Here is a 25,673-nt window from a genome sequence, read left to right on the forward strand (position 1 = left end):
GACCATTAATTTGAACATAGTTGTTTTAAAGAATAAAGATCACCCAGGCACAGTGACTCATCCCTGTAATTCCAACATTTTGTGAGGCCAAGGTGGGAAGATCGCTTGAGGCCAGAAGTTTGAGACCAGCCTGGGCAACATAGTGAGACCCCATCTCTTAAATAAATAAATAAAATAAAACAAATAAATATAAATAATAAAATAAGCCGGGTGTGGTGGCACATGCCTGTAATCTCAGCTATTCTGGAGGCTGAATGAAGCAAGAGGATCACTTGAGCCCAGGGGGTTGAGATCAACACATAAGACCCCATTCCTTAAAAAAAAAAAAATTATTTGGGTGTGGTGGCACGTGCCTGTCATCCCATCCCACATCTCAGTTACTTGGGGGGCTGGGGCAGGAGGATCGCTTGAGCCTCGGAGTTTGAGGCTGCAGTGAGTTGTGATCTCACCGTACTCCAGCCTAGGCGACAAAGCAAGACCCTGTTTCAAAAAAAAAAAAAAATCCCGGGTAACACAGCAAGACCCCATCTCTACAAAAAATACAAAAATTAGCCAGGTGTGGTGGTGCAAGCCTGTAATCCCAGCTACTCGGGAGGCTGAGATGGGAGGATCACTTGAACCTGGGAGACAGAGGCTGCAGTGAGCCGAGATCCTGTCACCACACTCCAGCTTGGGTGACAGAGCAAGACCCTGTCTAAAAGAACAAACAAACAAAACAACGAAAAGAAAAATCACTTGTAATTTTTTTTTTTTAAGTGAGACATCAGAAGGAACTGGACCGTCCCACCCCCAATCCAAAGAGGACAGGGGTCGAGGCCACTCCCTGCACAAACACTTAGGGGCTCCCTGAATGTGCAAGAGGCAGGACAATGGTTTGGCGCCAACTGCCGCCATCATGGGGACAGGCTGGGGTGCTCTTTTCCTGGGTACAAATGTGTTTAAAAAGCAAATGATAGCCAGGCATGCACGTGTAATCCCAGCTACTAGGGAGGCTGAGGCAGGAGAATCACTTGAACCTGGGAGGTGGAGGCTGCAGTGAGCTGAGATCGTGCCCCTGCATTCAAGCCTGCGCAACAAAGCAAGACTCCATCTCAAAAAAATAATAATAAAATAAAAATAAAAAGCAAATGACCAGAAGGACACTTGGTGCGTGGAGAGTCAGGGCAAGTGACCCAGATGGAATGTCAAGGGGATCGGGCTCCGGCCACTCCCTGCCCGCACAGGGACCAGCGCTTTGCACAAGCCCCTTGTGGCAGGGGCAACATGACCTGAGTCAAATCTCAGGCTGATCACTCTGCTTTGAAGGAAATGAGGGCAGGGGGCAGACCCTCGTCAGCATTCTTTCACCCAAAACCCGGCTGCTTTAACTGTTTCCCAAGCCCGCCCTCACAAGGAAGTCCTTTTCGAAAGGAAGGGCTAAGTGAGAGAAGAGAGGAGTCAGTGAGAAAGCAGTGGGCATGTAGATGACTGACGCTCACATTATCTGAGCTGCATCTACTGCCTGACTCTCCGTTCCTCACAGCGGCGGTTTCCAGGCCCAGGAGAAAGCCGGAAGGTCCAACACCTTGGGAACAACTCTATTATACAAACACTTTTCCAACAAGGCTAAAGTCGGCCAGGTGTGATGGCTCATGCCCGTAATCCCAGCACTTTGGGAAGCTGAGGGAGGCAGACTGCTTGAGGCCAGAAGTTTGAGACCAGCCTGGGCAACATAGCGAGACCCCCATCTCTACTAAAAATACAAAAATTTGCCAGGTGTGGTGGTGTACGCCTGTGGTGCCAGTTATTCAGGAGGCTGAGGTGGGAGGATCACCTGAGCCCAGGAAGGTCAAGGCTGCAGTGAGCTGTGATCACATCACTGTAATCCAGCCTGAGTGATAGAGTGAAACTCTGTCTCATAAAAAGCAAAAATAAAAAACAAAGTAAAAGTCTCCATTTCAACTTGCTTTCTCAGAGCCTCCACCAATGGTCTTGAAAAAAAAAAATATATATATATATACACACACACACACACACAGATACATACATATATATATACACACACACATTTCTTTTGCAAGTCCTTTTTTTTTTGAGACAGAGTCTCCCTCTGTCGCCCAGGCTGGAGTGCAGTGGCGCGATCTCGGCTCACTGCAACCTCCGCCTCCCGGGTTCAAGTGATTCTCCTGCCTCAGCCTCCCGAGTAGCTGGGATTACAGGCGCCTGCCACTACCCCTGGCTAATTTGTTTGTACTTTAGTAGAGACGGGGTTTCACCATGTTGGTCAGGCTGGTCTCGAACTCCTGACCTTGTGATCTGCCTGCCTCAGCCTGCCGTTGGGATTACAGGTGTTAGCCACCGCACCCGGTGCAAGTCCTTTTTAAAAATGCTTTTCACGGGGGAGGGGGAGGGACTGCATTGGGAGTTATACCTGATGTAAATGACGAGTTGATGGGTGCTGACGAGTTGATGGGTGCAGCACAGCAACATGGCACAAGTATACATATGTAACAAACCTGCACGTTATGCACATGTACCTTAGAACTTAAAGTATAATAATAATAAAAAATAAATTAGCCGGGCGCGGTGGCACAAGCCTGTACTCCCAGCACTTTGGGAGGCCGAGACGGGCGGATCACGAGGTCAGGAGTTCGAGACCATCCTGGCTAACACGGTGAAACCCCGTCTCTACTAAAAAAAATACGAAAAACTAGCCGGGCGAGGTGGCAGGCGCCTGTAGTCCCGGCTACTCGGGAGGCTGAGGCAGGAGAATGGCGTAAAAACCCGGGAGGCGGAGCTTGCAGTGAGCTGAAATCCGACCACTGCACTCCAGCCTGGGGGACACAGCGAGACTCCGTCTCAAAAAAAAATAAAAATAAAAATAAAAAATAAAAAAAATAAATTAAAAAAAATTTTAAAAAAAATGCTTTTCACAATTTCAAAACAAATTAAAATGCAACCTTCTGATAAAGTACACCCATATGCATCCTGCACACACATGCATGCACTCACACACACACACATGCACACACGCATATGAGTTTCTATGCAGAGACTATCTCTGGAAAAGAACATAAAGAAACCAGGACCAAAACTGGAACGAAAACTCTGGAACAAAACTGGGTGGTGGGAGACTTATTTTCCATAGTATATTTTTTTGTACCATGAACATATGTTTCATGTTCAAAAAACCCCAAAAACCTCCTTTTTTAGAATGCCTTAAAGAACTGACTTAGTAAACAAAGCAAAGGTAAACTACAATTTTAGAACGAGTCTCTCTTCCCCTGTAATTCTGGAAGGAGCCTTTTTGTCTAATTGCATACTACCGCCCCTAAGGAAGCGACTTCATTTTTTCACTTCATGGCTGCGGTTGGACCATCTAAATATTAAACATCCTGCTTTCTTTTAAATTCATTGTGAAGCATTCCCCTATGTGGGCTTCTGTAAACAGCTCCTAGTGTGCCGACTTCATCGAGTATCTCCCCCTCTCTGGAGCCTCACGGCACCCTGCCAGAGCCTTGCACCATCGTGCCTCTGTTTCCCCGATCCACCCCAAGGACGGCCTCCAACAGGCCTTCTTACAGGACTGGATGCTTGGGTGAGCCACTGCCTCCAACCTCCCACTCAGCGGGCCGGGATGGGTTGACCCAGCTCCTGCACCCCGAGAGCCTGGTGTCACTCCCCCGCCCATCACACCATGCAGATGTCCCACGGGTATCTCATGGGTGTCACCACAGAGTGTGCTATGGCGTGGCATGCTGCACTGGAGGAGCGTAGCCAGGACCCGGAAGGGGGAGCAGGTCCCGTGGCCCTCGTCCTGGCCCAGCTGCACGCGAGGTGTCTGCGGTGACGTCAGGTGACTCTACTCTCAGCGTCCATTCTCGAGACCGCCCCAGTCAGCCTTACCCTCCATGGGAAATACTGGTCCTCCAGGCGACCGATTCCCAGGCAGCCTCGGATGTTCTTGCCCCATACAAACAGCTCTCCTTTGTCTGCAAAGGGAGGAAAACGGGTTGGTTGGCACTGTGTGAAGAACAAGTCTCCAAGGAGAGGATGGGTCATGAGAACAGGCTTTTTAGAACCAGATACCTACAGAGCCCACTGTTCAGCTTTTACCAGGTGTTCATGCTTTCTTTGAAGGCAAAAGTAAGGGTCAGAGATGCTGCCTCCATAACGAAAACAGGTCCATGCCCAGGACTTCTGCTGTATCCACCCATGTGGGAGATGAGCACGAGCACGTAAATGAAGATGGGGGCTGGGGTGGTGCATGGAGCTGGGGTCTGGGGGTGGTGGACAGGGCTGGAGGTCACTGGTGCACACAGCCCACTCTGCTCACCCCTTGTGCCCCGCCTACAATCATGTGCCACCAAACTCTGCCCTCCACACCCTGGGCTTCCTGATTTGGCAGTGAAAAGTAGGACAATTTGTCATTCCTGGATTGACTGTCCATATTTTGGGAGCATTTGGCCATAGGGCATCTAATGACCGAGTGCCTGCTTGTGCTGGGTCTAGGTCTGTGTTTCAGGAGCTGGGGACAGGCTGGAGATGGAACAGACAGATGATTTTAATATATGTTTACAAACTGTAAAAACTGTGAGGAAGAAAAAGTACAGGATGCTGTAAGAGGTCAACCCAGGAGATGGCCTCTCTCAGCCTGGCCTTCAGGTGGGACTCTGTCTCTACCAGCTGGGGCACTCCTGGGCCCATGTCACCACCGGCTGTCGGGCAAAAGGCTTGGGTCATGGGGGGCAGAGGAAGTGACAAGGAAAAGCCAAGACTACAAGACCCGGGGTTGATGAAGTACGGAATAATTACAAGCTATCTTAGCCCCCCTGATCTGAGCGTGCCCCTTGTCCTCCACACTCAGACCTCAGATAGTTTTTTGTGTGTGTGTTTTTCTTTGCTTTTGGGACAGGGTCTTACTCTGTTGCCCAGGCTGTGATGCAGTGGCACAAACACCGCTCACTGCAGCCTTGAAGTCTCAAACTCAAGCAGCAATCCTTCCATCTCAGCCTCCAGAGTACTGGGACTATATAGGCTGGTGTGCACCACCACACCCAGCTAATTTCTGTATTTTTTGTAGAAACGGAATCTTACTATGTTGCCCAGGCTAGTCTCGAACTCCTGGGCTCCAAGGATCCTCCCATCTTGGCCTCCCAAAGTGCTGGGATTACAAGCATGATCCACTGCACCCAGCTAGACCTCGGGTGTTTAACAGAACAATTTGGTCTGGCTCCCCAAAATGCTAGCAGACCACAGGATAAACCAACCAACTCCAATTCCCAGATGGCTATCTGCAAATGCCAGGCACACAGGCAGGAAGACAGCCACGCTCTGTCTACCAACAGGCAGTAACTCACCCTTACAAGGAGGCCTGTTGGGTCTTGGGGAGAAATCCAGAAAGGAATTTCATTTCGCTGTGACCTGAAATGGCTACATGGCATGAGGGCAAATAGAAAAGCCTCTGCTCTAATCAAACACTTCACACAGATTTCTAAACACATGACTCTGCCCATAGTTTAGGCCTTAAGAACTTTCTGGAAAGTAGATATTTGTTTCTCCAAAAATTAGTCCATATGACTCTTACTTGCCAAAACAAAATAGCTTTAAGAATTCATGATACCAAATTAGCCAGGCATGTTGGAGGGTGCCTATAATCCCAGTTACTCGGGAGGCTGAGGCAGGAGAATCAGCTTGAACTCCAGGAGGTGGAGATTGCGCAGCCCAGCTGCACCCAGCCTGGGCAACAAGAGCAGGACTCTGTCCTCAAAAAAAAAAAAGGCCGCATGCAGTGGCTCAAGCCTGTAATCCCAGCACTTTGGGGAGGCCGAGACGCATGGATCTCACGCAGGTCAGGAGATCGAGACCATCCTGGCTGACACGGTGAAACCCCGCCTCTACTAAAATAAAACTTAGCCATGCAGGTGGCGGCGCCTGTAGTCCCAGCTACCTCGGGAGGCTGAGGCAGGAGAATGAAGTGAACCCGGGAGGTGGAGCTTGCAGTGAGCTGAGATCCGGCCACTGCACTCCAGCCTGGGCGACAGAGCGAGACACCGTCTCAAAAAAAAAAAAAAAAACAAAAAACAGAATTCATGAGACCTACACTCAGCTGCAAATGCAAGTGGCCACTCTGGCTGGGCAGTGGCAAGGAATTCTCTGGCTTAGTCATGACCACTGCGACTTCAGTGCTTCAACCTAGATCCAGATAAAACTCCAGCCGACAGCCGTAACAACCCAGGCCTGCCTGTCTGACGGCCTCTGAAGCCTGGAATTCAGACAATAAGGGAATAGCAGTTAGGACCCCGGTACAGAGGGCGGGCAACTGGGACAGGCCCCACGTGGGAATGAGGCCAGAGAACTCAACTGAAGATGACACGAACTGACTGTTCCGGCCCAGATGTTTGAAAAGAAAACAATTACTTGCCATGAGATGAAAAGATTCTTTTAATTGCAAGGAAATAACTAATTTACTTGAGAATCACAGAATGAAATTAATTCAGGACAGTTTGACTATTCGAGTCAACTAGAGAGCAGCAAATTGAATCCACAGTAACCGTAGTGGAGGAGATTTAACCAAGAAAAGGACACATTCCTTACCCTTACCCTGCAGGGTAAGCGGATATTCTGTGGCTTTGTAATCTGGCAGGCCTTTGGGAAAAACCTCCATTTCGCTCTCCCCTTTCATCACTCTCTGCCCCAGCACTTTGGAGAAACCAGTAGATTTACCTCCGTGAAACCACGGGATAGTCTGACAAATGGGCCTTTTGCCATCCCCTATCCTGGGTCAGCTCAGGGTCTGGGCTCGGCCGGGGAGTGGGATTAAGCCCCACACAATCACTTCCTAATCACCCACCCGTGGATTCGCCAAGCCTCTGCTGGTTTCCTCCGGCACCCGACGTACTGGCGGTGCCCCTTCCTACCACCGACGGGTGCTCTCTTGAGAATACGCATGTTCACGTTAGCCTACCCACAAACCAAACGAACCAAACCCAAACCTCCAGGGGGGAAAACAGGGAACATTATACAACCTTGAGGCAAACAACTTCTCGTTTAGCCCTCGCTTGAGTTATCAGTACAAAGGCGCCGTTCTGTTGGATGGGTGGAAGTTTGGGGTTGAACTTGAGAGAGAGAGAACCTCTGCTGGGCTTACACCGGGGCCGTCCGGCTTGGTCACTTACTGGTCAGTGCAGCAAAGTGGCTGAGTCCACATCGGATGCGGGAAACCTGGATTTCTGGGTTGAACTCCGTCAAGCCAAAGAGAGTGGGTGGAATCATTTCAGGGACAGCACTTTCCACTAGGTTTGGGCCTTTCCCAAGAATTCCATAGCCCCAGACAAAAACATGTCCTTCTCCTACATTACAGTAAAAACAAGGGTCAGTAAGTCCATCCAAGTAAGAACCCTCCCTCACCAGAAACTCCAACTACACCACCAAGGTTTATGACATCCACATGATTTTTGTTGTTGTTGTCCTTTTTTTTTTCCTCCTTGCTTGGCAAGAATGTGCAGACAGAGATTTAGAATAATTCACTCCCCCCTGCTTAAATTCTTGCTGGGGGAGTCTGTCTCGCCAGCTCTCCTGGCTCAGAACACAAACTTCCCACATCTTGAGGGTTAGTAACCTGGAGGGGATCAGTGCATAAATCAGCCAGAAAACCCATACGAATACCAGAGAATGGAGGATGTCTTCTCCGCCTAATGACAGCACCGTGTTTCGCACTGATCGGAAGAGCAAAGCCAAACACATCAACAATGTCTGGCCAGATTCTTAAAACTCTTAGAAATGATGTTTTGGATACAGAAAGTTTAATATTCATCAGTGGTGCCAGACATTTCATCGCTATCCAAAGCTAAAGGCTGTTCTCCCATCTGCCTTTGATTTTTTGGCTGGAGAACGCAGAGCTGGAATCTCTCTGGCCCTGGTTAAGGGAGGGGAATGAAGTAGTTCGCTCTCCACTCCAGAGGTTTGCTCTAGGATGACTCAGCTCTGTGGTCATGTGTCTACAGATAAATAGCGGGCTATTTGCTTTTTGTTAAGAACTTTATTCACACCCTGTAATGACTGAGCTCAATCCAACGACATCTTCCCATGGCCACAGTTCCTTCCTTTTTTGAAACAGGGTCTCGCTCTGTTGCCCAGTGCAGTGGCATGATCATAGCTCACTGCAGCTCGAACTCCTGGATTCAAGAGACCTTTCTGCATCAGCCTCCTGAGTAGCTGGGATTACAGGCGTGCACCACCATGCCGAGCTAATTTTTCATTTTTTCTTTTTTTTTTATTGAGACAGAGTCTCGCTCTATCACCCGGGCTGGAGTGCAGTGGCGCGATCTCGGCTCACTGCAACCTCTGCCTCCTGGGTTCAAGCGGTTCTCCCACCTTAGCCTTCCGAGTAGCTAGGATTACAAGCATGCACCACCATGTCTGGCTAATTTTTCTATTTTTAGTAGAAACAGGGTTTCACCATGTTGGCCACGATGGTCTTGAACTCCTGACCTCAGGTGATCCGCCTGCCTTGGCTTCCCAAAGTGCTGAGATTACAGGTGTGAGCCACCACACCCAGCCTTCCAGCTAATTTCTCCACTTTTTGGCAGAGACGGGGTCTCGTTATATTGCCCAGGCTGGTCTGGAACTCCTGGCCTCAAGCAATCCTCCTGCCTCAGTTGTCCAAAGTACTGGGAATACAGATGTGAGCCACCACGCCCAGCCATGTTACCCTCCTGAGGCTGAGGTCTACAGCCTGCAAATCCAATGGACACTGACCACTCCCTATGCAATCCACCTACAGCTTCCCAATGAACCACCGGAAAGAAGGCCTCACCGTTTAACACTGCACAGCCTGTGCCACCGCACGCAGCCTGTCGCACCTTCCCCACTCCTGAGAAGTGTAAGCACCGGGGCACATTCACCTGAACCAAAGAAAGGAGCCACACTGTTAGGAAAGCAAACCAGTAAGGACTGGGAAGTGTTCTGGCCTTAGGTACAGAGTAGCTGAGTCCCAGTTCATTCATTCACTCCAGAGATACTTCTTGAACATCACATGCCAAGCATTAAACTAGGGGCTGGGGTATAATGGTAAGCAAAAGAGACCCAGTTTCCACGCTCAGAGAGTTGTAGTCTAGTGGAGGAGGCAGATGTCAACTAAAGTTAACATGAAATGACATTTGTGGCCAGGTGTGGTGGCTCACGCCTGTAATCCCAGCACTTTGGGAGGCTAAGGCAGGCAGATCACTTGAGATCAGGAGTTCGAGACCAGCCTGGCCAACATGGTGAAACCCTGTCTCTATTAAAAATACAAAAATTAGCTGGGCGTGGTGGCAAGTGCCTATAGTCCCAGCTACTCAGAGGGCTGAGCCAGGAGAATCGCTTGAACCCAGGAAGTGGAGGTTACAGTGAGCCGTGATCATACCACTGTACTCCATCCTGGGTGACAGAGCAAGATCCTATCTCTAAATAAATAAATAAAGTGTATTGTTTTAATCCACTAAGTACTGGGGCCTTTTGTTATGTGGCAATATATAACAATGGCATGCCACTGGATCTGTCCCCCACAGGAAGGCCATGGGTGACATTTCTCTCAGGCCTTGGTAGCTGGGAGAGCCATATTTCTCCCCAACACCTTATTTGCTGTTTATCTTACGGAAACAATGAATCATTTAAATGGCCATGTTTCTTCTTTGCTTTCCCTACTAGGAAGCTCATAGCCAAATTTGCAACCACTTCTAGCTACTGTACCTGATCACAGGGGAGGCTTTTAAAAATCTTATTAGCTGACCTTTACTTTCCCTTTGTGCAGATTTCTCTATCTATTAACACAAATTTAAAACCCTGCTGTATGTTGTCAGAAATTTGATCATATCAAGGAATGTAATATGTTTATTTATTAGAGATGGGATCTCACTATGTTGCCCAGGCTGGAGTCCAGCAGCTATTCACAAGCAGCATGATCACAACACACTGCAACCTCAAACTGCAGCACTGCACCAGCCAGGTACAGCAGTGGTCATGCCTATAATCCCGGCAGTTTGGGAGGTTGAAGTGGGAGAATCGCTTGAGGACAGGAGTTTGAGACTAGGCTGGGCAAAAAAGCGAGACCCTGTCTCTACAACAAAATTTTTTGTAAATTAGCTGAGTGTGACAGTGTGCACCTATAGTCCCAGTTACTAGGGCGGCTGAGCTGGGAAGATTGCTGGAGCCAGGAGTTCGAGGCTGCAGCGAGCTATGATAGCACTCCAGCCTGGACAACAAAGTGAGACCGTATGTCTAAAAAAAAAACAAAACCAAAACCAACAAACAAATAAACAAAAAACTAGCCATTAGCAATATGGGGTTGTTTGGAGGAGTCATTAAAATATTCTGAAATTAGATAGTGGTAACAGTTGCACAGCCTTGTGAATATGTTAATACTAAAATCCACTAAATTGTAAACTTTAAAATGGTGAATTACGGTGTGTGAATCATATCTCTATTTTTTGAATTGGCCGTTAGTTGGTAATTGTGGAACATGAGTGATGGGATGAAAGAGATTAGTTACACAATTGATATGGTTTGGATCTGTGTCCCCACCCAAATCTCACGTTGAAATGTAAACCCTGGCTGGGTGCGGTGGCTCATGCCTGTAATCCCAGCACTTTGGGAGGCTGAGGCGGGCGGATCACGAGGTCAGGAGATAGAGATCATCCTGGCTAACACAGTGAAACCCTGTCTCTACTAAAAAAAATACAGGCCAGGCCGGGCGCGGTGGCTCAAGCCTGTAATCCCAGCACTTTGGGAGGCCGAGACGGGTGGATCATGAGTTCAGGAGATCAAGACCATCCTGGCTAACACGGTGAAACCCCGTCTCTACTAAAATACAAAAAAAAATTAGCCGGGCGAGGTGGCGGGCGCCTGTACTCCCAGCTACTCGGGAGGCTGAGGCAGGAGAATGGCGTGAACCCGGGAGGCGGGGCTTGCAGTGAGCTGAGATCTGGCCACTGCACTCCAGCCTGGGCAACAGAGCCAGACTCCGTCTCAAAAAAAAAAAAAAAAAAATACAGGCCAGGCGCAGTGGCTCAAGCCTGTAATCCCAGCACTTTGGGAGGCTGAGATGGGCGGATCACGAGGTCAAGAGATCGAGACCATCCTGGCCAACATGGTGAAACCCTGTCTCTACTAAAAATACAAAAATTAGCCGGGCATGGTGGTGGGCACCTGTAGTCCCAGCTAGTCGGGGGCCTGAGTCAGGAGAATTGCTTGAATCCGGGAGGTGGAGGTTGCGGTGAGCCAAGATTGCGCCACTGCACTCCAGCCTGCCAAGAGAGTGACACACTGTCTCAAAAAAAAAAAAGAAAAAAGTGTGGGGCGGCTGCCCTGCTATGGAGTAGTCATTCTTTATTCCTTTACTTGTCCTTTTTTTTCTTTTTTTGAGACAAAGTCTCACTCTTGTCCACCAGGCTGCAGTGCAATGGTGCAATCTTGGCTCACTGCAACCTCCACCACCTGTGTTCAAGCTATTCTCCTGCCTCAGCCTCCCGAGTAGCTGGGATTACAGGTACCTGTCACCACACCCGGCTAATTTTTGTATTTTTTTTTTTAGTAGAGACAGGGTTTCACCATGTTTGCCAGGCTGGTCTTGAACTCCTGACCTCAGGTGATCCGCCCGACTTGGCCCCCCAAAGTACTGGGATTACAGGCGTGAGTCACCGTGCCCAGCCTATTTGCTTTGTTTTGAGACAGAGTCTTGCTCTGTCACCCAGGCTGGAAGGCGGTGGCGCGATCTCAGCTCACTGCACTCTCTGAGCGATTCAATTCTCATGCCTCAGCCTCCTGAGTACCTGGGATTATAGGCATGCACTACCACACCTGGCGAATTTTTGTATTTTTTTTGTAGAGATGGGGTTTTGCCATGTTGTGCAGGCTGGTCTTGAACTCTTGACCTCAAGCGATCTGCCTGTCTCGGCCTTTCAAAGTGCTGGGATTACAGGTGTGAGCCACCACACCCGGCCCCTTAACACTTTAATGTTTCCAAACCTCCCAGCACCACGCTGTCGGTGACCGCATACCTGTGTGGAGTCAGTAACAGAGGCCAGCTGCAGGTACTCCGAGTTTCCCCAACCAAAAAGTCCTCCGTCGGCGGACACGGCCAGGCAGCAATCACCGTAGGTGGTAACTTGGACAATGTTCACTCCCGCCAGGTCTCCACCTAGCTTGGTGGGCGCGCTGGTGATATTGTAGTGACCCAGACCTAACACAGTGGAAAAGACGGATTTTTAATTATTTGCTCTTTTAACAAACACATACACAGACTTACTATACGCCAAGTGCAGTTTTAAGCACTTAACAAATATCAGCTCAGAAATCCTAATCTGGGGCTGGGCGCAGTGGCTCACGTCTGCAATCCCAACACTTTGAGAGGCTGAGGTGGGCAGATCACTTGAGGTCAGGAATTCGAGATCAGCCTGGTCAACATGGCGAAACCCTGTCTCTATTAAAAAAAAAAAATTACAAAAATTATCAGGGCATAATGGTACATGCCTGTAATCCCAGCTACTCAGGAGGCTGAGGCACAAGAATTGCTTGAACCTGGGAGGCAGAGGTTCCAGTTAAGCCAAGACTGTGCTGCTGCACTCTAGCCTTGGCAAGAGTGAGACTATCTCAAAAAATAAAAAAAGAAAGAAAAAGAAAGAAAAGAAGGAGGGAGGGAGGGAGGGAGAGGAAGGGAGGGAGGGAGGGAGGGAGGGAGGAAGGAAATCCTAATCTGCTTATTTGCATGCTCATACAACTTATTTATTTATTTATTTTTGAGATGGAGTCTCACTGTGTTGCCCTGGCTGCAGTGCAGTGGCGCGATCTCAGCTCACTGCAATCTCCACCTCCTGGGTTCAAGCAATTTTTTAATTCTTGTGCCTTAGCCACCTCCCAAGAAGCTGAGATCACAGGCATGCACCACCACACCCAGCTAACTTTTGTATTTTTCATAGAGATGGGGTTTTGTCATGTTGGCGAGGCTGGTCTCAAACTCCTGACCTCAAGTGATCTGCCCATCTCAGCTTCCCAAAATGCTGGGATTATAGGCGTGAGCCACAGAGCCTGGTCTAAAATTTTTTTTTTAATTGAAATAGAGACGGCGTCTCACTATGTTGCCCAGGCTGGTATCTAACTCCTAGGCTCAAGCAATCCTCCTGCCTCAGCCTCCCAAAGTGCTTGATTACAGGTGTGCGTCACCTGCCCGATCACAACAAGCAATTTCTAATGCACTGGTGGTCTTGCTAGAAATAAAGAAAATCACTAAGAGCCCATGCCATCCCCAACACCACTCCCAAAAAACAGGGAACTTAAAATGGCATGGTTAACAGTCAGCAGAGAGGCCAGGCACGGTGGCTCACGCCTGTAATCCCAGCACTTTGGGAGGCCAAGGTGGGTGGATCATGAGGTCAGGAGTTCAAGACCAGCCTGACCAAGATGGTGAAACTCCGTCTCTACAAAAATTAGCTGGGTGCGGTGGCAGGCACCTGTAATTCCAGCTACTCAGGAGGCTGAGGCCGGAGAATCACTTAAACCCAGGCGGCAACGGTTGAAGTGAGCCAAGATCATGCCACTGCACGATCATGCCTGGGCGACAGAGCGAGCCTCCGTCTCAAAAACAAACAAACAAAAACAGCAGAGAAAAGGACAGGCAGGACCTGCCCAAAAGCAAATGTCATTATCGGCACTTGCTATGGGGGTAACCCCTGGGCAGCAGCCCAAGGCAGAACACTGAACTGTAGACTCCTGCCTTCAACCAGGGTCCTCAAAGGGATGGACCTGTTCCTCAGCAGGTGAATGGATCAACCATGGTGCATCCAGACAATGTAATGTTTGTTATTTAGCACTAAAAAGCAGTAAGCCGCCAAGCCATGGAAAGGCGTGGAGGAAACTTAAATGCATGATACTGATTAAAAGAAGCTTATCTGAAAAGGTTACATACTATAGCATTCTAGCTATACGGCATTCTGAAAAAGACAAACTATGGAGACAGTAAAAAGACTGGGGCCGGGCATGGTGGCTCATGCCTGTAATCCCAGCGCTTTGAGAGGCCTAGGCGGGCAGATCACGAGGTAAGATCGAGACCATCCTGGCTGACACGATGAAACCCCATCTCTACTAAAAAATACGAAAAATTAGCCGGGCGAGGTGGCGGGCACCTGTAGTCCCAGCTACTCGGGAGGCTGAGGCAGGAGAATGGCATGAACCTGGGAGGTGGAGCTTGCAGAGAGCCGAGATCGTATCACTGCACTCCAGCCTGGGCGACAGAGTGATACACTGTCTTGAAAAAAAAAAATAATAATAATAAATAAAATTTTAAAAACTTTTTTAAAGCCTCAAACAGCTTGTTCTTGTTGCTAAAAGACTCAGAACTCCTCTGTTGAGTGGCCAAAGATACCCTAATGCTCTCTCAGTTCATTTTTTTTTGAGATGGAGTCTCGCTCTGTTGCCCAGGCTGGAGTGCAGTGGTGTGATCTTGGCTCACTGCAACCTCCGCCTCCCAGGTTCAAGCAATTCTCCTGCCTCAGCCTCCCTAGTAGCTGGTATTACAGCCATGCGCCACCACACCCGGCTAATTTTTATAATTTTAGTAGAGATGGGGTTTCACCATGGTAGCCAGCTGGTCTCAAACTCCTGACCTCAAGTGATCCACCCACCTCGGCCTCCCAAAGTGCTGGGATTACAGGTGTGAGCCACCACACCCAGCCTTCTCTCAGTTTATTTCTGTGGCAGCCAGTGCTGAGGGGAATGGAAGAGATGCAAAAAAATAGTATTACAGGAGGGCACAGTGGTTCCCACCTGGAATCCCAGCACACCAAGAGGCCACAGCAGGCAGACTGCTTAAGGTCAGGAGTTCAAGACCAGCCTGGGCAACACGGCGAAACCCTGTTGCTACAAAAAATAAGCTGGGCTTGTTGGCTCACACCTGTTGTCCCAGTTATTCTGGAGGCTGTGGTGGGAGGATCACCTGAGCCTGGGAGTTTGAGACTACAGTGAGATGTAATCACACCACTGCACTCCAGCTTGGGCGATGGAGCCAAGAACAGTGTTCCTCAGAAAGTGATAAGAGGTAAGAGCTGAATTAAGGAAGAAGGGTTCTAGCCCATAAATGCCCTGCAGCTCACAGCTCCACATGACATGGACCGAGAACTTTCACGACCCCAGTGCATGAAAAGAACTCTACCTGTTTGCCCATCAGCGCCCCATCCGCAAGAATAGACTTCTCCTTTATCCGTCAGGAACAGACTATGATCCTGACCACAGGCGACCTAGCAGACAAACAGAGGTCAGGGGGATGAGAAGAAATGCTTAGAACCCTGGTGTCCTCATCCAAAGAAGGACCAGCACCATCACCTGCCACTCCTGGGCACCTGGAGCATGGTCCGGGCAGGCTGCTCTATGCTCATCTTACTCCTTGTCAATCCACCAGTCTCCCACTGCATTGAAACTGCTCTTATTAAAGTAAAATGCAGATCTCCAAAGGGGCAAATCCAAGAGCTCTGCCGTCCATCCCACACCATCTCTAAAGAACCACCCCTCCTCCATAACCCTTCTCCTCCCAGCTCTCTCTTCTACTCTCTCACAGCTTCCAGCCTTGCTCGCGCACTCAGCCTCTACTTCAGACCCTTTGCTGTTGGGATCTCTCTCCAGGGTCTGTCTCCTGCCCTCCTCTCTCCTCACTCCTCATGCTACCCTGGGAGACGGCAGCCACTCCCAATGCTTAACTGTGGCCTCTGCATTGTGATCTCTGGTCTCAACCACTCTCCCCAGTTCCAGACTCATTTTTCTAACTGCCTAATGAAAAGTGTCATCTATTGAACGATTTTTATGCCAGGCACTGTGCTAAGTCAATACCCAAAACCACCGAGTAAGAAACTGAATCTCAGCTGGGCACAGCGACTCACTCCTGTAATCCCAGCACTTTGGGAGGCTGAGGCATGTGGATCACCTGAGGCCAGGAGTTCAAGACCAGCCTGGCCAACATGGTAAAACCCCATCTCTACTAAAAATATAAAAATTAGCCACGTCTGGTGGCGCATGCCTGTAATCCCAGCTACTAGGGGGTCTGAGGCACTAGAATCACTTGAATCCAGGAAGTGGAGGTTGCTGTGGGCTGAGATCTCTGGTAACTTGCACAAAGTCACTCAGTCTAATAGGTGAAGGAGGCCCGGCATGGTGGCTTACACCCGTAATCCCAACATTTTGGACGGCCAAGGCGGAAGGATGGCTTGAGGCCAAGGGTTTGAGACCAGCCTGGCCAACACAGTGAGAATCTCTCTCTCTTTAAAATAAAATAATTAGCCAAGGATGATGATGCACGCCTGTAGACCCAGTTACTCAGGGGGCTGAGGCAAGAAGATCACTTGGGCCCAAGAGTTCAAGGCTGCAGTGAGCTATGATCGCGCCACTGCATTCCAGCCTAGGCAACAGAGTGAGACCCTGCCTCTAAAAAATTTTCAAATATGGCCAGGCGCGGTGGCTCACACCTGTAATCCCAGCGCTTTGGGAGGCCGAGACGGGCAGATCATGAGGTCAGGAGATCGAGACCACCCTGGCTAACACGATGAAACCCTGTCTCTACTAAAAATACAAAAATTAGCCGGGCGTGGTGGTGCGCGCCTGTAGTCCCAGCTACTCGGGAGGCTGAGGCAAGAGAATGGTGTGAACCCGGGAGGCAGAGCTTGCAGTGAGCCGAGATGGCGCCACTGCACTCCAGCCTGGGCGACAGAGCAAGACTCCGTCTCAAAAAAAAAAAAAAAATTTTTTTCAAATAAAACAAAAAGCCATATCACAGTATAATTAGTGCTGTGGTGTTCTAGGCCAGCTGTATTTTGCTCTCCATTTTATTCTCATCCCCAGAATAGCGCCTGGCTCATGGTAGGTACCTACAATAAATATTTAAATGCATATATGCATGAATACAGCAAGTGCTGTGATACCTTTGCTTCGGCCTCCCCAGATGCTGAGGTTACAGGGGTGAGCCACCACATCTGGCCTCAGTGAGCTTTTTAACTTGTTCACCCACTAGAGTATCATCCCCAAAAATCTTTTTTTTTAAGACAGAGTCTTGCTCTGTCGTCCAGGCTGGAGTGCAGTGGTGCAATCTCTTGGCTCATTGCAGCCTCCACCTCCCAGGTTCAAGCAATTCCTGTGCCTCAGCCTGCTGAGTAGCTGGGATTACAGGCATGCGCCACCACACCCGGCTAATTTTTATATTTTTAGTAGAGATGGAGTTTCACCACGTTGGCCAGGCTAGTCTGGAACTCCTGACCTCAGGTGACCCACCTGCCTCGGCCTCCCAAAGTGCTGGGATTACAGGTATGAGCCACCATGCCTGGCCTCAAAATCTTATTAAACTTGGTATCCCTAGAATCTAGTATAAATCCTGGCCTATAGTAGGTAGGCTATAATTTTTACTAAAATAATTTAATTCGGAAAATTCCCCTAACAAATGTGCCATCACCCGACCCAAATCTCAACTTTTCAAAAGCACCCCGGGAACAGAATAAGCAGCTCTCGGCCCATCTCTCTTACCTGGACCACCTGGCCATCGAAGTCCTGCATTCTGTGGACTCTGTGACTTTCACTACAGCCAGGAACAAATTGGGAAGAAGCAAGGGATGCGGTCACGACAAGCCCTGTGAAGCCTTTCCCCTGTCACCCCAACTGATGGTCTGTCCCTTCTGCACACACAGTAACTGTTAGGGTAACTCTCAAGGTCAAATTTGAGGCCGAAACAGGCCTGGGCATGAAAGTAAAACAAAACAAAATCCTAGGTGATTTTGACACACGGCCAAAGTCGAGAGTGGTGTTAAGGCCCTCCAACATCACACAAGGAACTAGAGGGAAATGTTTTTAAACACTAAAATGAAAAGAACTGACTAGGCATGATGGCTCACGCCTGTAATTCCAGCACTTTTGGAGGCCGAGACGGGCGGATTACTTGAGGTCAGGAGTTTGAAACCAGCCTGGCCAACATGACGAAATCCCATCTCTACTAAAAATACAAAAAATTAGCCAGGTGTGGTGGCGGGCGCCTGTAATACCAGCTACTCGGGAGGCTGAGACATGAGAATCGCTTGAACCTGGGAGGTGGAAGTTGCAGTGAGCTGAGATCTCACCTGCACTCCAGTCTGCGTGACACAGTGAGACTCTGTCTCAAACAAACAAAAAATAAATAAAATGAAAAAACCTGAAATAAAGGGGAATGTTTAAAAATCAATTTGATAAAATAAAAACTCAATTTGTAAAAATTCATCCTAAGAGGGCCAGGAGCGGTGGCTCACGCCTGTAATCCCAGCACTTTGGGAGGCCAAGGTGGGGAGATCATGAGGTCAAGAGATGGAGACCATCCTGGCCAACATGGTGAAACCCCGTCTCTACTAAAACTACAAAAATTAGCTGGGTGTGCTGGTGTGTGCCTGTAGTCCCAACTACTTGGGAGGCTGAGGCAGGAAAATCACTTGAACCTGGGAGGTGGACGTTGCAGCGAGCCCAGATCGCGCCTTTGAACTCTGGCCTGGCGAGAGAGTAAGACTCCATCTCAAAAAAAAAAAGATTTATCCAAAGAAGTTTTACACATCAAAACCAATGCTCACGCCCCCTCTTCTCCCACCAAGCTAATGCATGGTGCTCAACCTGAAACAGACAGGACTCCCCCAGCTTTCTGCTGAGTTCTCACGGCCCCCTCTCAGGCATGCCTCTGACCGCCCCATGGGTTTACCACAGTCATCTCCCTAGAAATGTTTGACATTTAACCCAACATGGGGAAGGGGTAGGCCTTCTAGGAACTCACCTGTAAATTTCATTTTCGATCACCTTTCTTCCACATTGTCCATAAGAATTGTTTCCCATGCTGAAGACTAAAAATAACACCACTGATTAAATCAGTTCTGCAGGTTTGTGGGATCCAAGAATGTGAGGACTGGAAGGGGTCTCACTGGTGGTCCCGTCCTGGTTAGCTCACCCCCCTCCTCCAACAGCCCCTGGGTTTCCTTCTCCAACTTTCTCAGGCTCTGCAGAAACTCCCAGGAGGCGTGTGGGGGTCTAGATCCACCTTCCCCTCCTGGCCCTGGATCCACCTCTTGGGAATTCCACCTTCTGAGGCTAGAATTGCACTCCCCGTACCTGTCACCAGCCTGCCTTTAACACCAATCCCCTCTAGAAAGAGCTCCTAAATGCCACCTCCGCCTTCTCCTACAGAGCACACTCAGCCGGAAAATGAAATTTGAAGCTAGGCACAGTGGCTCATGACTAATCCCAGCGCTTTGGGAGGCCAAGGCAGGTGGATCACTTGAGGTTAGGAGTTCAAGGCCAGATTGGCCAATATGGTGAAATCTTGTCTCTACTAAAATTACAAAAATTAGCTGAGCGCAGTGGTGGGTGCCTGTAATCCCAGCTACTCGGGAGACTGAGGCAGGAGAATCACTTGAACCCGGGAGGTAGAAGCTGCAGTGAGCCGAGATCCTGCTACTGCACTCCAGCCTGGGTGACAGAGCAAGACTTTGTCACAGATTAAAAAAAAAAAAAAAGAAAAAAAGAAAATGAAATGTGAAAAATGTAATTCACACTGACCTTTCCTTGGAAAGAACCCCTTTTCTAAAAAAGGGCCGTGTTACCCAGGGGCCCAGACTCTGAAAGCCCCCAATCACTTAGAAGATGTGTTAGCAAACAGGCATCTTTCAATACCAATAGAAAAAGCCACTTTTGGCTGGGTGCGGTGGCTCACACCTGTAATCCCAGCACTTTGGGAGGCCAAGGCAGGCGGATCACCTGAGGTCAGGTGTTCAAGACCAGCCTGGCCAATGTGGTGAAATCCTGTCTCTACAAAAAATACAAAAATTAGTTGGGCGTGGTGGCGGCCACCTGTAATCCCAGCTACTCGGGAGGCTGAGGCTGGAGAATCACTTGAACCCGGGAGGCAGAGGTTGCAGTGAGCCAAGATCATGCCACTGCTCTCCAGCTTGGGCAGCAGAGCGAGACTGTTTCAAAAAAAAAAAAGAAAAAATAGAAAAAGCCACCTCTACACACCACCCAGTTCAGTGACTTCACAGCAAATGGATCAGGCTGCCTTGTGTGCAGTTATATTTATAAACACATACGATTTTCCAAGAACCAGAGAGCGGACCACATAAGAATCACATAAGAATCACATAAGAATCAACAAGCTGTGCCCAGCTGTCTTGAGCAATCCCACCGATCTGCTCAGGAAACGCCACAGTTCACTCATTAGATGTGGTTCAATCGAACAAGCCACTCAGGCTGATCTGAGGCTCCAGTTCATAGTGAAATGGTCCCCACACTCCTCCACTACCCTTCAGCAGGGTAACTCACCTCCTTCCCTGTCAGTCAACACAAGAGAGTGAGCTCGGCCGCAGGAGACCTGCAGCACCCGTGTCTCCTGAGGTCTGTCCAGAGGCAGGGAGACAGGTGAGGGCTCCAACACATACTCATAGCCCCTCGCTGGAAAAGACACAGGACACCGATTGAGAGGCATGCATTTCTAACACTGGGAATCACACTGTCCAACTCCACACTACTACACTGGAAAAAAGAGAGTCGGAGGTAGGAAAGACTCATCAAGGCAGGTAAGTTACGGGCAGAGCGAGGACCAGAAGCCCAACTCCCAGCTCATGCCATGGGAGTTACACAAAGCAGGTTCCAGAAAAGCATACTTGGTCTTCTGGCCAGGCGCAGTGGCTCATGCCTGTAATCTCAGCACTTTGGGAGGCCGAGGGAGGCGGATCACCTGAGGTCAGGAACTCGAGACCAGCCTGGCCAAAATGGTGAAACCCTGTCTCTACTTAAAATACAAAAATTAGCAGGCGTGGTGGCGGTGCCTGTAGTCCCAGCTACTTGGGAGAGCTGAGGCAGGAAGGTGCTTGAACCCAGGAGGTGGGCGTTGCAGTGAGCGAGATATAGGCCACTGCACTCCAGCATGGGGAAAAGAAGCAAGACTTCATGCGAGGTGGTGGGGGAGTGGGGGGGGGGGAAGCATACTTGGTCTTCTTGTTTTTTTTGGTGAGTCTTCACTGTCTCACTGACTGGAGTGCAGCAACGGTCTCAGCTCACTGCAAGCTCCGCCTCCCGGGTTCACGCCATTCTCCTGCCTCAGCCTCCCGAGTAACTGGGACTACAGGCGCCCGCCACCTCGCCCGGCTAGTTTTTTGTATTTTTTTTGGTAGAGACGGGGTTTCACCGTGTTAGTCAGGCTGGTCTCGATCTCCTGACCTCGTGATCTGCCCGTCTCGGCCTCCCTAAGTGCTGGGATTACAGGCGTGAGCCACCGCGCCCGGCCTGGTCTTCTTATTAAAGAAATCTTGGCCGGGTACGGTGGCTCATGCCTGTAATTCCAGCACGGGAGGGAGGTCAAGGCGGGCGGATCACCAGAGGTCAGGAGTTCGAGACCAACCTGGCCAACATGGTGGAACCCCCATCTCTACTAAAAATATAAAATTAGCCAGACATTATGGTGGGCACCTGTAGTCCCAGCTACTCAGGAGGCTCAGGCAGGAGAATCGCTCAAACCCAGGAGGCAGAGGTTGCCAGTGAGCCAAGATTGCACCACTGCACTCCAGCCTGGGAGACAGAGCAAGACACAGTTTAAAACTATACATATATATACACACACACACACACACACACACACACACACACACACACACAAAAGTACAGAAATCAGCCGAGCATTATGGTGCATGCCTACGGTCCCAGCTACTTGGGAGGCTGAGTTGGGAGGATCATTTCCAGCTACTTGGGAGGCTGAGGTGCGAGGATCACTTGGGCCAGGGAGGTTAAGGCTGCAGTGAGCAGTGATCATGACACTGCACTCTAGCATGGGTGACAGGGCAAAACCCTGGCCCCCACCCCCCCCAAAAAATTAAACTGTTGGAATTTGCTTCAAATTTACTGAGGGGGAAGGTGGGAAAAATGAAGAAAACAAGACTGGCATGAGTTGATGACGCCTGAAGCTGGTGATGCTACATCATAGTACTCTGTACACTTTTTTTTTTTCTGAGACTGAGTCTCGCTCTGTCACCCAGGCTGGAGTGCAGTGGCGCCATCTCGGCTCACTGCAACCTCCGCCCCTCCAGGTTTAAGCAGTTCTCTGCCTCAGCCTCCAGAGTAGCTGGGATTACAGGTGCCTGCCACCACGCCTGGCTAATTTTTTTGTATTTTTAGTAGAGACGGGGGTTTCACCATCTTGGCCAGGCTGGTCTTGAACTCCTGACCTCGTGATCCACCCGCCTCGGTCTCCCAAAGTGCTGGGATTACACGCGTGAGCCACCGCGCCCGGCCTCTGTACATTTCTGTACGTCTAAAATTGCTCTGGATAAAAGGTATAAAAAATGTAACGCGGGCCGGGCACAGTGGCTCACGCCTGTAATCCCAGCACTTTGGGGGGCCAAGGTAGGCAGATCACCTGAGGTCGGGAGCTTGAGACCAGCCTGACCAACATGGAGAAACCCTGTCTCTACTAAAAATACAAAATTAGCCGGGTGTGGTAGCACATGCCTGTAATCCCAGCTACTCGGAAGCTGAGGCAAGAGAATTGCTTAAACACAGGAGGAGGAGGCTGCAGTGAGCTGAGATCACGCCACTGCACTCCAGCCTGGGCAACAAGAGTGAAACTCTGACTCAAAAAAAAATGTAATGTAACATCTTACAGCTAATAAAGACTTCAATACTGACTTATAAAAGACATCTGATACATAGATCAGGCATGCTGGCTCACACCTATAATCCTAGCACTTTGGGAGGCCAAGGCAGGCGTATCACTTGAGGTCAGGAGTTCAAGACCAACCTGGCCAAAATGGTGAAACCCCCGTCTCTACTAAAATCCAAAAATTAGCCAGGTGTGATGGCAGGTGCCTGTAGTATCAGCTACTTAGGGGGCTGAGGCAGGAGAATCACCTGAACCAGGGAGGTGGAGGTTACAGTGAGCCAAGATCATGCCACTGCACTCCAGCCTGGGCGAGAGCAAGACTCCATCTCAAACAAACAAAAAAAAGACATCTGATATAAAATAAATGAAAAAAGACAGAAAACAAAATATATGCTACGATTAAAATTATGTAAAAATGTATTTGTCTGTGAACAAGGGAACAGTAAAAAATAAAAATGAGAGGTTTGTCCAGTATGTATTTCTGGGTAATTTCCTCCCTATTTTAAGAACTCTCTTTCTTTTTTCCTTTTTTTTTTTTTTTTTTTGAGATGGAGTCTGGCTCTGTGCCCCAGGCTGGAGTGCAGTGGCCAGATCTCAGCTCACTGCAAGCTCCACCTCTCTCCTGCCTCAGCCCCACAAGTAGCTGGGACTACAGGCGCCCGCCACCTCGCCCGGCTAAATTTTTTTGTATTTTTTAGTAGAGATGGGGTTTCACCGTGTTAGCCAGGATGGTCTCGATCTCCTGGTCTCGTGATCCACCCGCCTCGGCCTCCCAAAGTGCTGGGATTACAGGCATGAGCCACCGCGTCTGGCCTCTTTTTTCCTTTTTTTTAAGAGACATGCTCTTGCTCTGTTGCGCAGGCTGGAGTGCAGTGGCGCAGTCACCACTCACTGCAGCCTCAAACTCCTGGGCTCAAGCAATCCTCCTACCTCAGCCTCTGGAGTACCAGGATTTTAGGTGCATGCCACCATGCTCAGCTAATTCTTCTTCATTTTTTTTTTTTAGAGACAGGGTCTCGCTATGTTACCCAGGGTGGTCTGGAACTCCAGGTCTCAAGCAATCCCTTCCACCTCGGCTTCCCAAAGTGCTGGGATTACAGGCGTGAGCCCCTGTGCCTGGCCTAGGAAATATTTCTTACTGCTCTCATAGTAATTTTTAGTTAATTTCTACTTTTCTGTTTGTCTGTTTGTTTGTTTCAGACAGTCTCACTCTGTCACCCAGGCTGGAGTGTAGTGGCATGATCTCGACTCACTGTAACCTCCACCTCCCGGGTTAAAGAGATTCTCGTGCCTCAGTCTCCAAAGTAACTGGGACTATATAGGCGCATGCCACCATGCCCGGCTAATTTTTTATATTTTTAGTAGAGATGGGGTTTCACTATGTTGGCCAGGCTGGTCTCAAACTCCTGGCCTCAAGTGATCCGCTCTCCTCGGCTTCCCAAAGTGCTGGGATTACAGGCGTGAGCCACCACGCCTAGCCGGGCTAATGTCTACTTTTTAAAATGCCATTATAAGTTATTTCTAACATTTTTACAGTCCAAGTCTCAAACATTTGGACTAAAGCCTCCATGTTAACGATTTCACTGCCTTTTCCCCCCAAAAACATATTCTAGGCACTGCAGAGTACTTCAGCCTGCCTGTCTCCAAGCTAGGAAAAAAAAGGTCATCTCTTTTAGGCCACAAAAGAACATCTTTACTTATCTGCAAAGGCCAGGTGCTTCTCCTTTGCCTGATGGTTCAACATTGATACCAAAGAGGCTAAAAAATAATCTAGCCCAGATGGTTTCAAACAACATCCTTTAAGTCTTTGTCTATTTTTTTTGCGATGGTTTGGTTTATGAAACCATGTTCTTGAACACCAAAGGAAGGGCTGGGTGCTGTGGCTCACGCCTGTAATCACAGCACTTTAGGAGGCCGAGGAGGGTGGATCACCTGAGGTCAGGAGTTCGAGACCAGCCTGGTCAACATAGTGAAACCCCATCTCTACTAAAAATATAAAAATTAGCCAGCCGTAATGGTGTGAGCCTGTAATCCCAGCTACTCGGGAGGCTGAGGCAGGAGAATCACTTCAACCTGGGAGATGGAGGTTGCACTGAGCCAGGATCTTGCCACTGCACTCTAGCCTGGCAACAGAGCGATACTCTGTCTCAAAAAAAAAAAAAAAAAAAGAGCTTTCTCAGACCAATCCCGGCAGAGAGGAGACAAGGTAGGGATGCTCACTTTTATCTTTCCGGCTCCTGTGAAATCCAAGCTGAGAATCTTTGTTGAGTCCCATCCCCCAGACTTTCGTAATATCTGTGGTCTTAGAGGACAGCAGTGTGAATCCATAGCCACAAGCAGCAGACGAAATCTGAAAAGCAGTTCCCACAAAGCATGAACTGATTTGTAATGTCAAGTTTGCTCAGTAATAAGTGACAGGTTATTTACCAAATCCAAGAACACAGACTATTTTGGGGTTTTTTGGGGTTTTTTTTGAGACAGTCTCACTCTGTTGCCCAGGCTGAGTGCAGCGGCGGGATCTTGGCTCACTGGAATCTACATTTCCCAAGTTCAGGCCTCCCATGTAGCTGGGACTGCAGGTGTGTGCACCACATCTAGCTAACTTCTGTATTTTTAGTAGAGACAGAGTTTCACCATGTTGGCCCAGCTGGTCTCGAACTCCTGGCCTCAAGTGATCTGTCCACCTTGGTCTCCCAAGGTGCTAGGACTACAGGAAACAGCCACTGTGCCTGGCCTAAGAACACATATTATTAAGACAGCAACTAGCATTTATTGAGCATTTACTATATGTTTGATAAGTATTATCTCATTTAATCTTTATAATCACTCTATGAAGGATGATTTACATGTAGACGATAAATATAGTGGTAAATATCAGCTCACCACTAGGTATTACCATCCCCATTCACCAAAACCAAGACACTCTCTAGCAGCCGAGTACAGTGGCTCACAACTGTAATCCCAGCACTTTGGGAGGCCAAGGCAGGCAGATCACTCGAGGTCAGGAATTCGAGACTCGCTTTGGCCA

The 25,673-nt window shown here is 49.1% G+C and overlaps 1 protein-coding gene across 1 annotated transcript in view; it reads right to left on the reverse strand.

Moving 5' to 3' along the window:
• The window catches only part of RCC1L (RCC1 like), a 37,312-nt gene that overhangs the window by 7,105 nt on the left and 4,534 nt on the right, over positions 1 to 25,673 (reverse strand). Inside the window, exons 2-10 of the mRNA XM_003895901.3 lie at positions 24,866 to 24,995; positions 20,314 to 20,442; positions 18,776 to 18,842; positions 17,515 to 17,566; positions 15,164 to 15,248; positions 12,018 to 12,199; positions 8,798 to 8,885; positions 7,158 to 7,331; positions 3,886 to 3,971 (exon numbers count right to left, since the gene is read on the reverse strand). Coding sequence (XP_003895950.1) covers positions 3,886 to 3,971; positions 7,158 to 7,331; positions 8,798 to 8,885; positions 12,018 to 12,199; positions 15,164 to 15,248; positions 17,515 to 17,566; positions 18,776 to 18,842; positions 20,314 to 20,442; positions 24,866 to 24,995 — 993 coding nt within the window. The remainder of the gene's footprint in view (positions 1 to 3,885; positions 3,972 to 7,157; positions 7,332 to 8,797; positions 8,886 to 12,017; positions 12,200 to 15,163; positions 15,249 to 17,514; positions 17,567 to 18,775; positions 18,843 to 20,313; positions 20,443 to 24,865; positions 24,996 to 25,673) is intronic.

The sequence above is a fragment of the Papio anubis genome, chromosome 4 (assembly GCF_008728515.1).
Source record: "Papio anubis isolate 15944 chromosome 4, Panubis1.0, whole genome shotgun sequence".
NCBI classification, from domain to species: domain Eukaryota; kingdom Metazoa; phylum Chordata; class Mammalia; order Primates; family Cercopithecidae; genus Papio; species Papio anubis.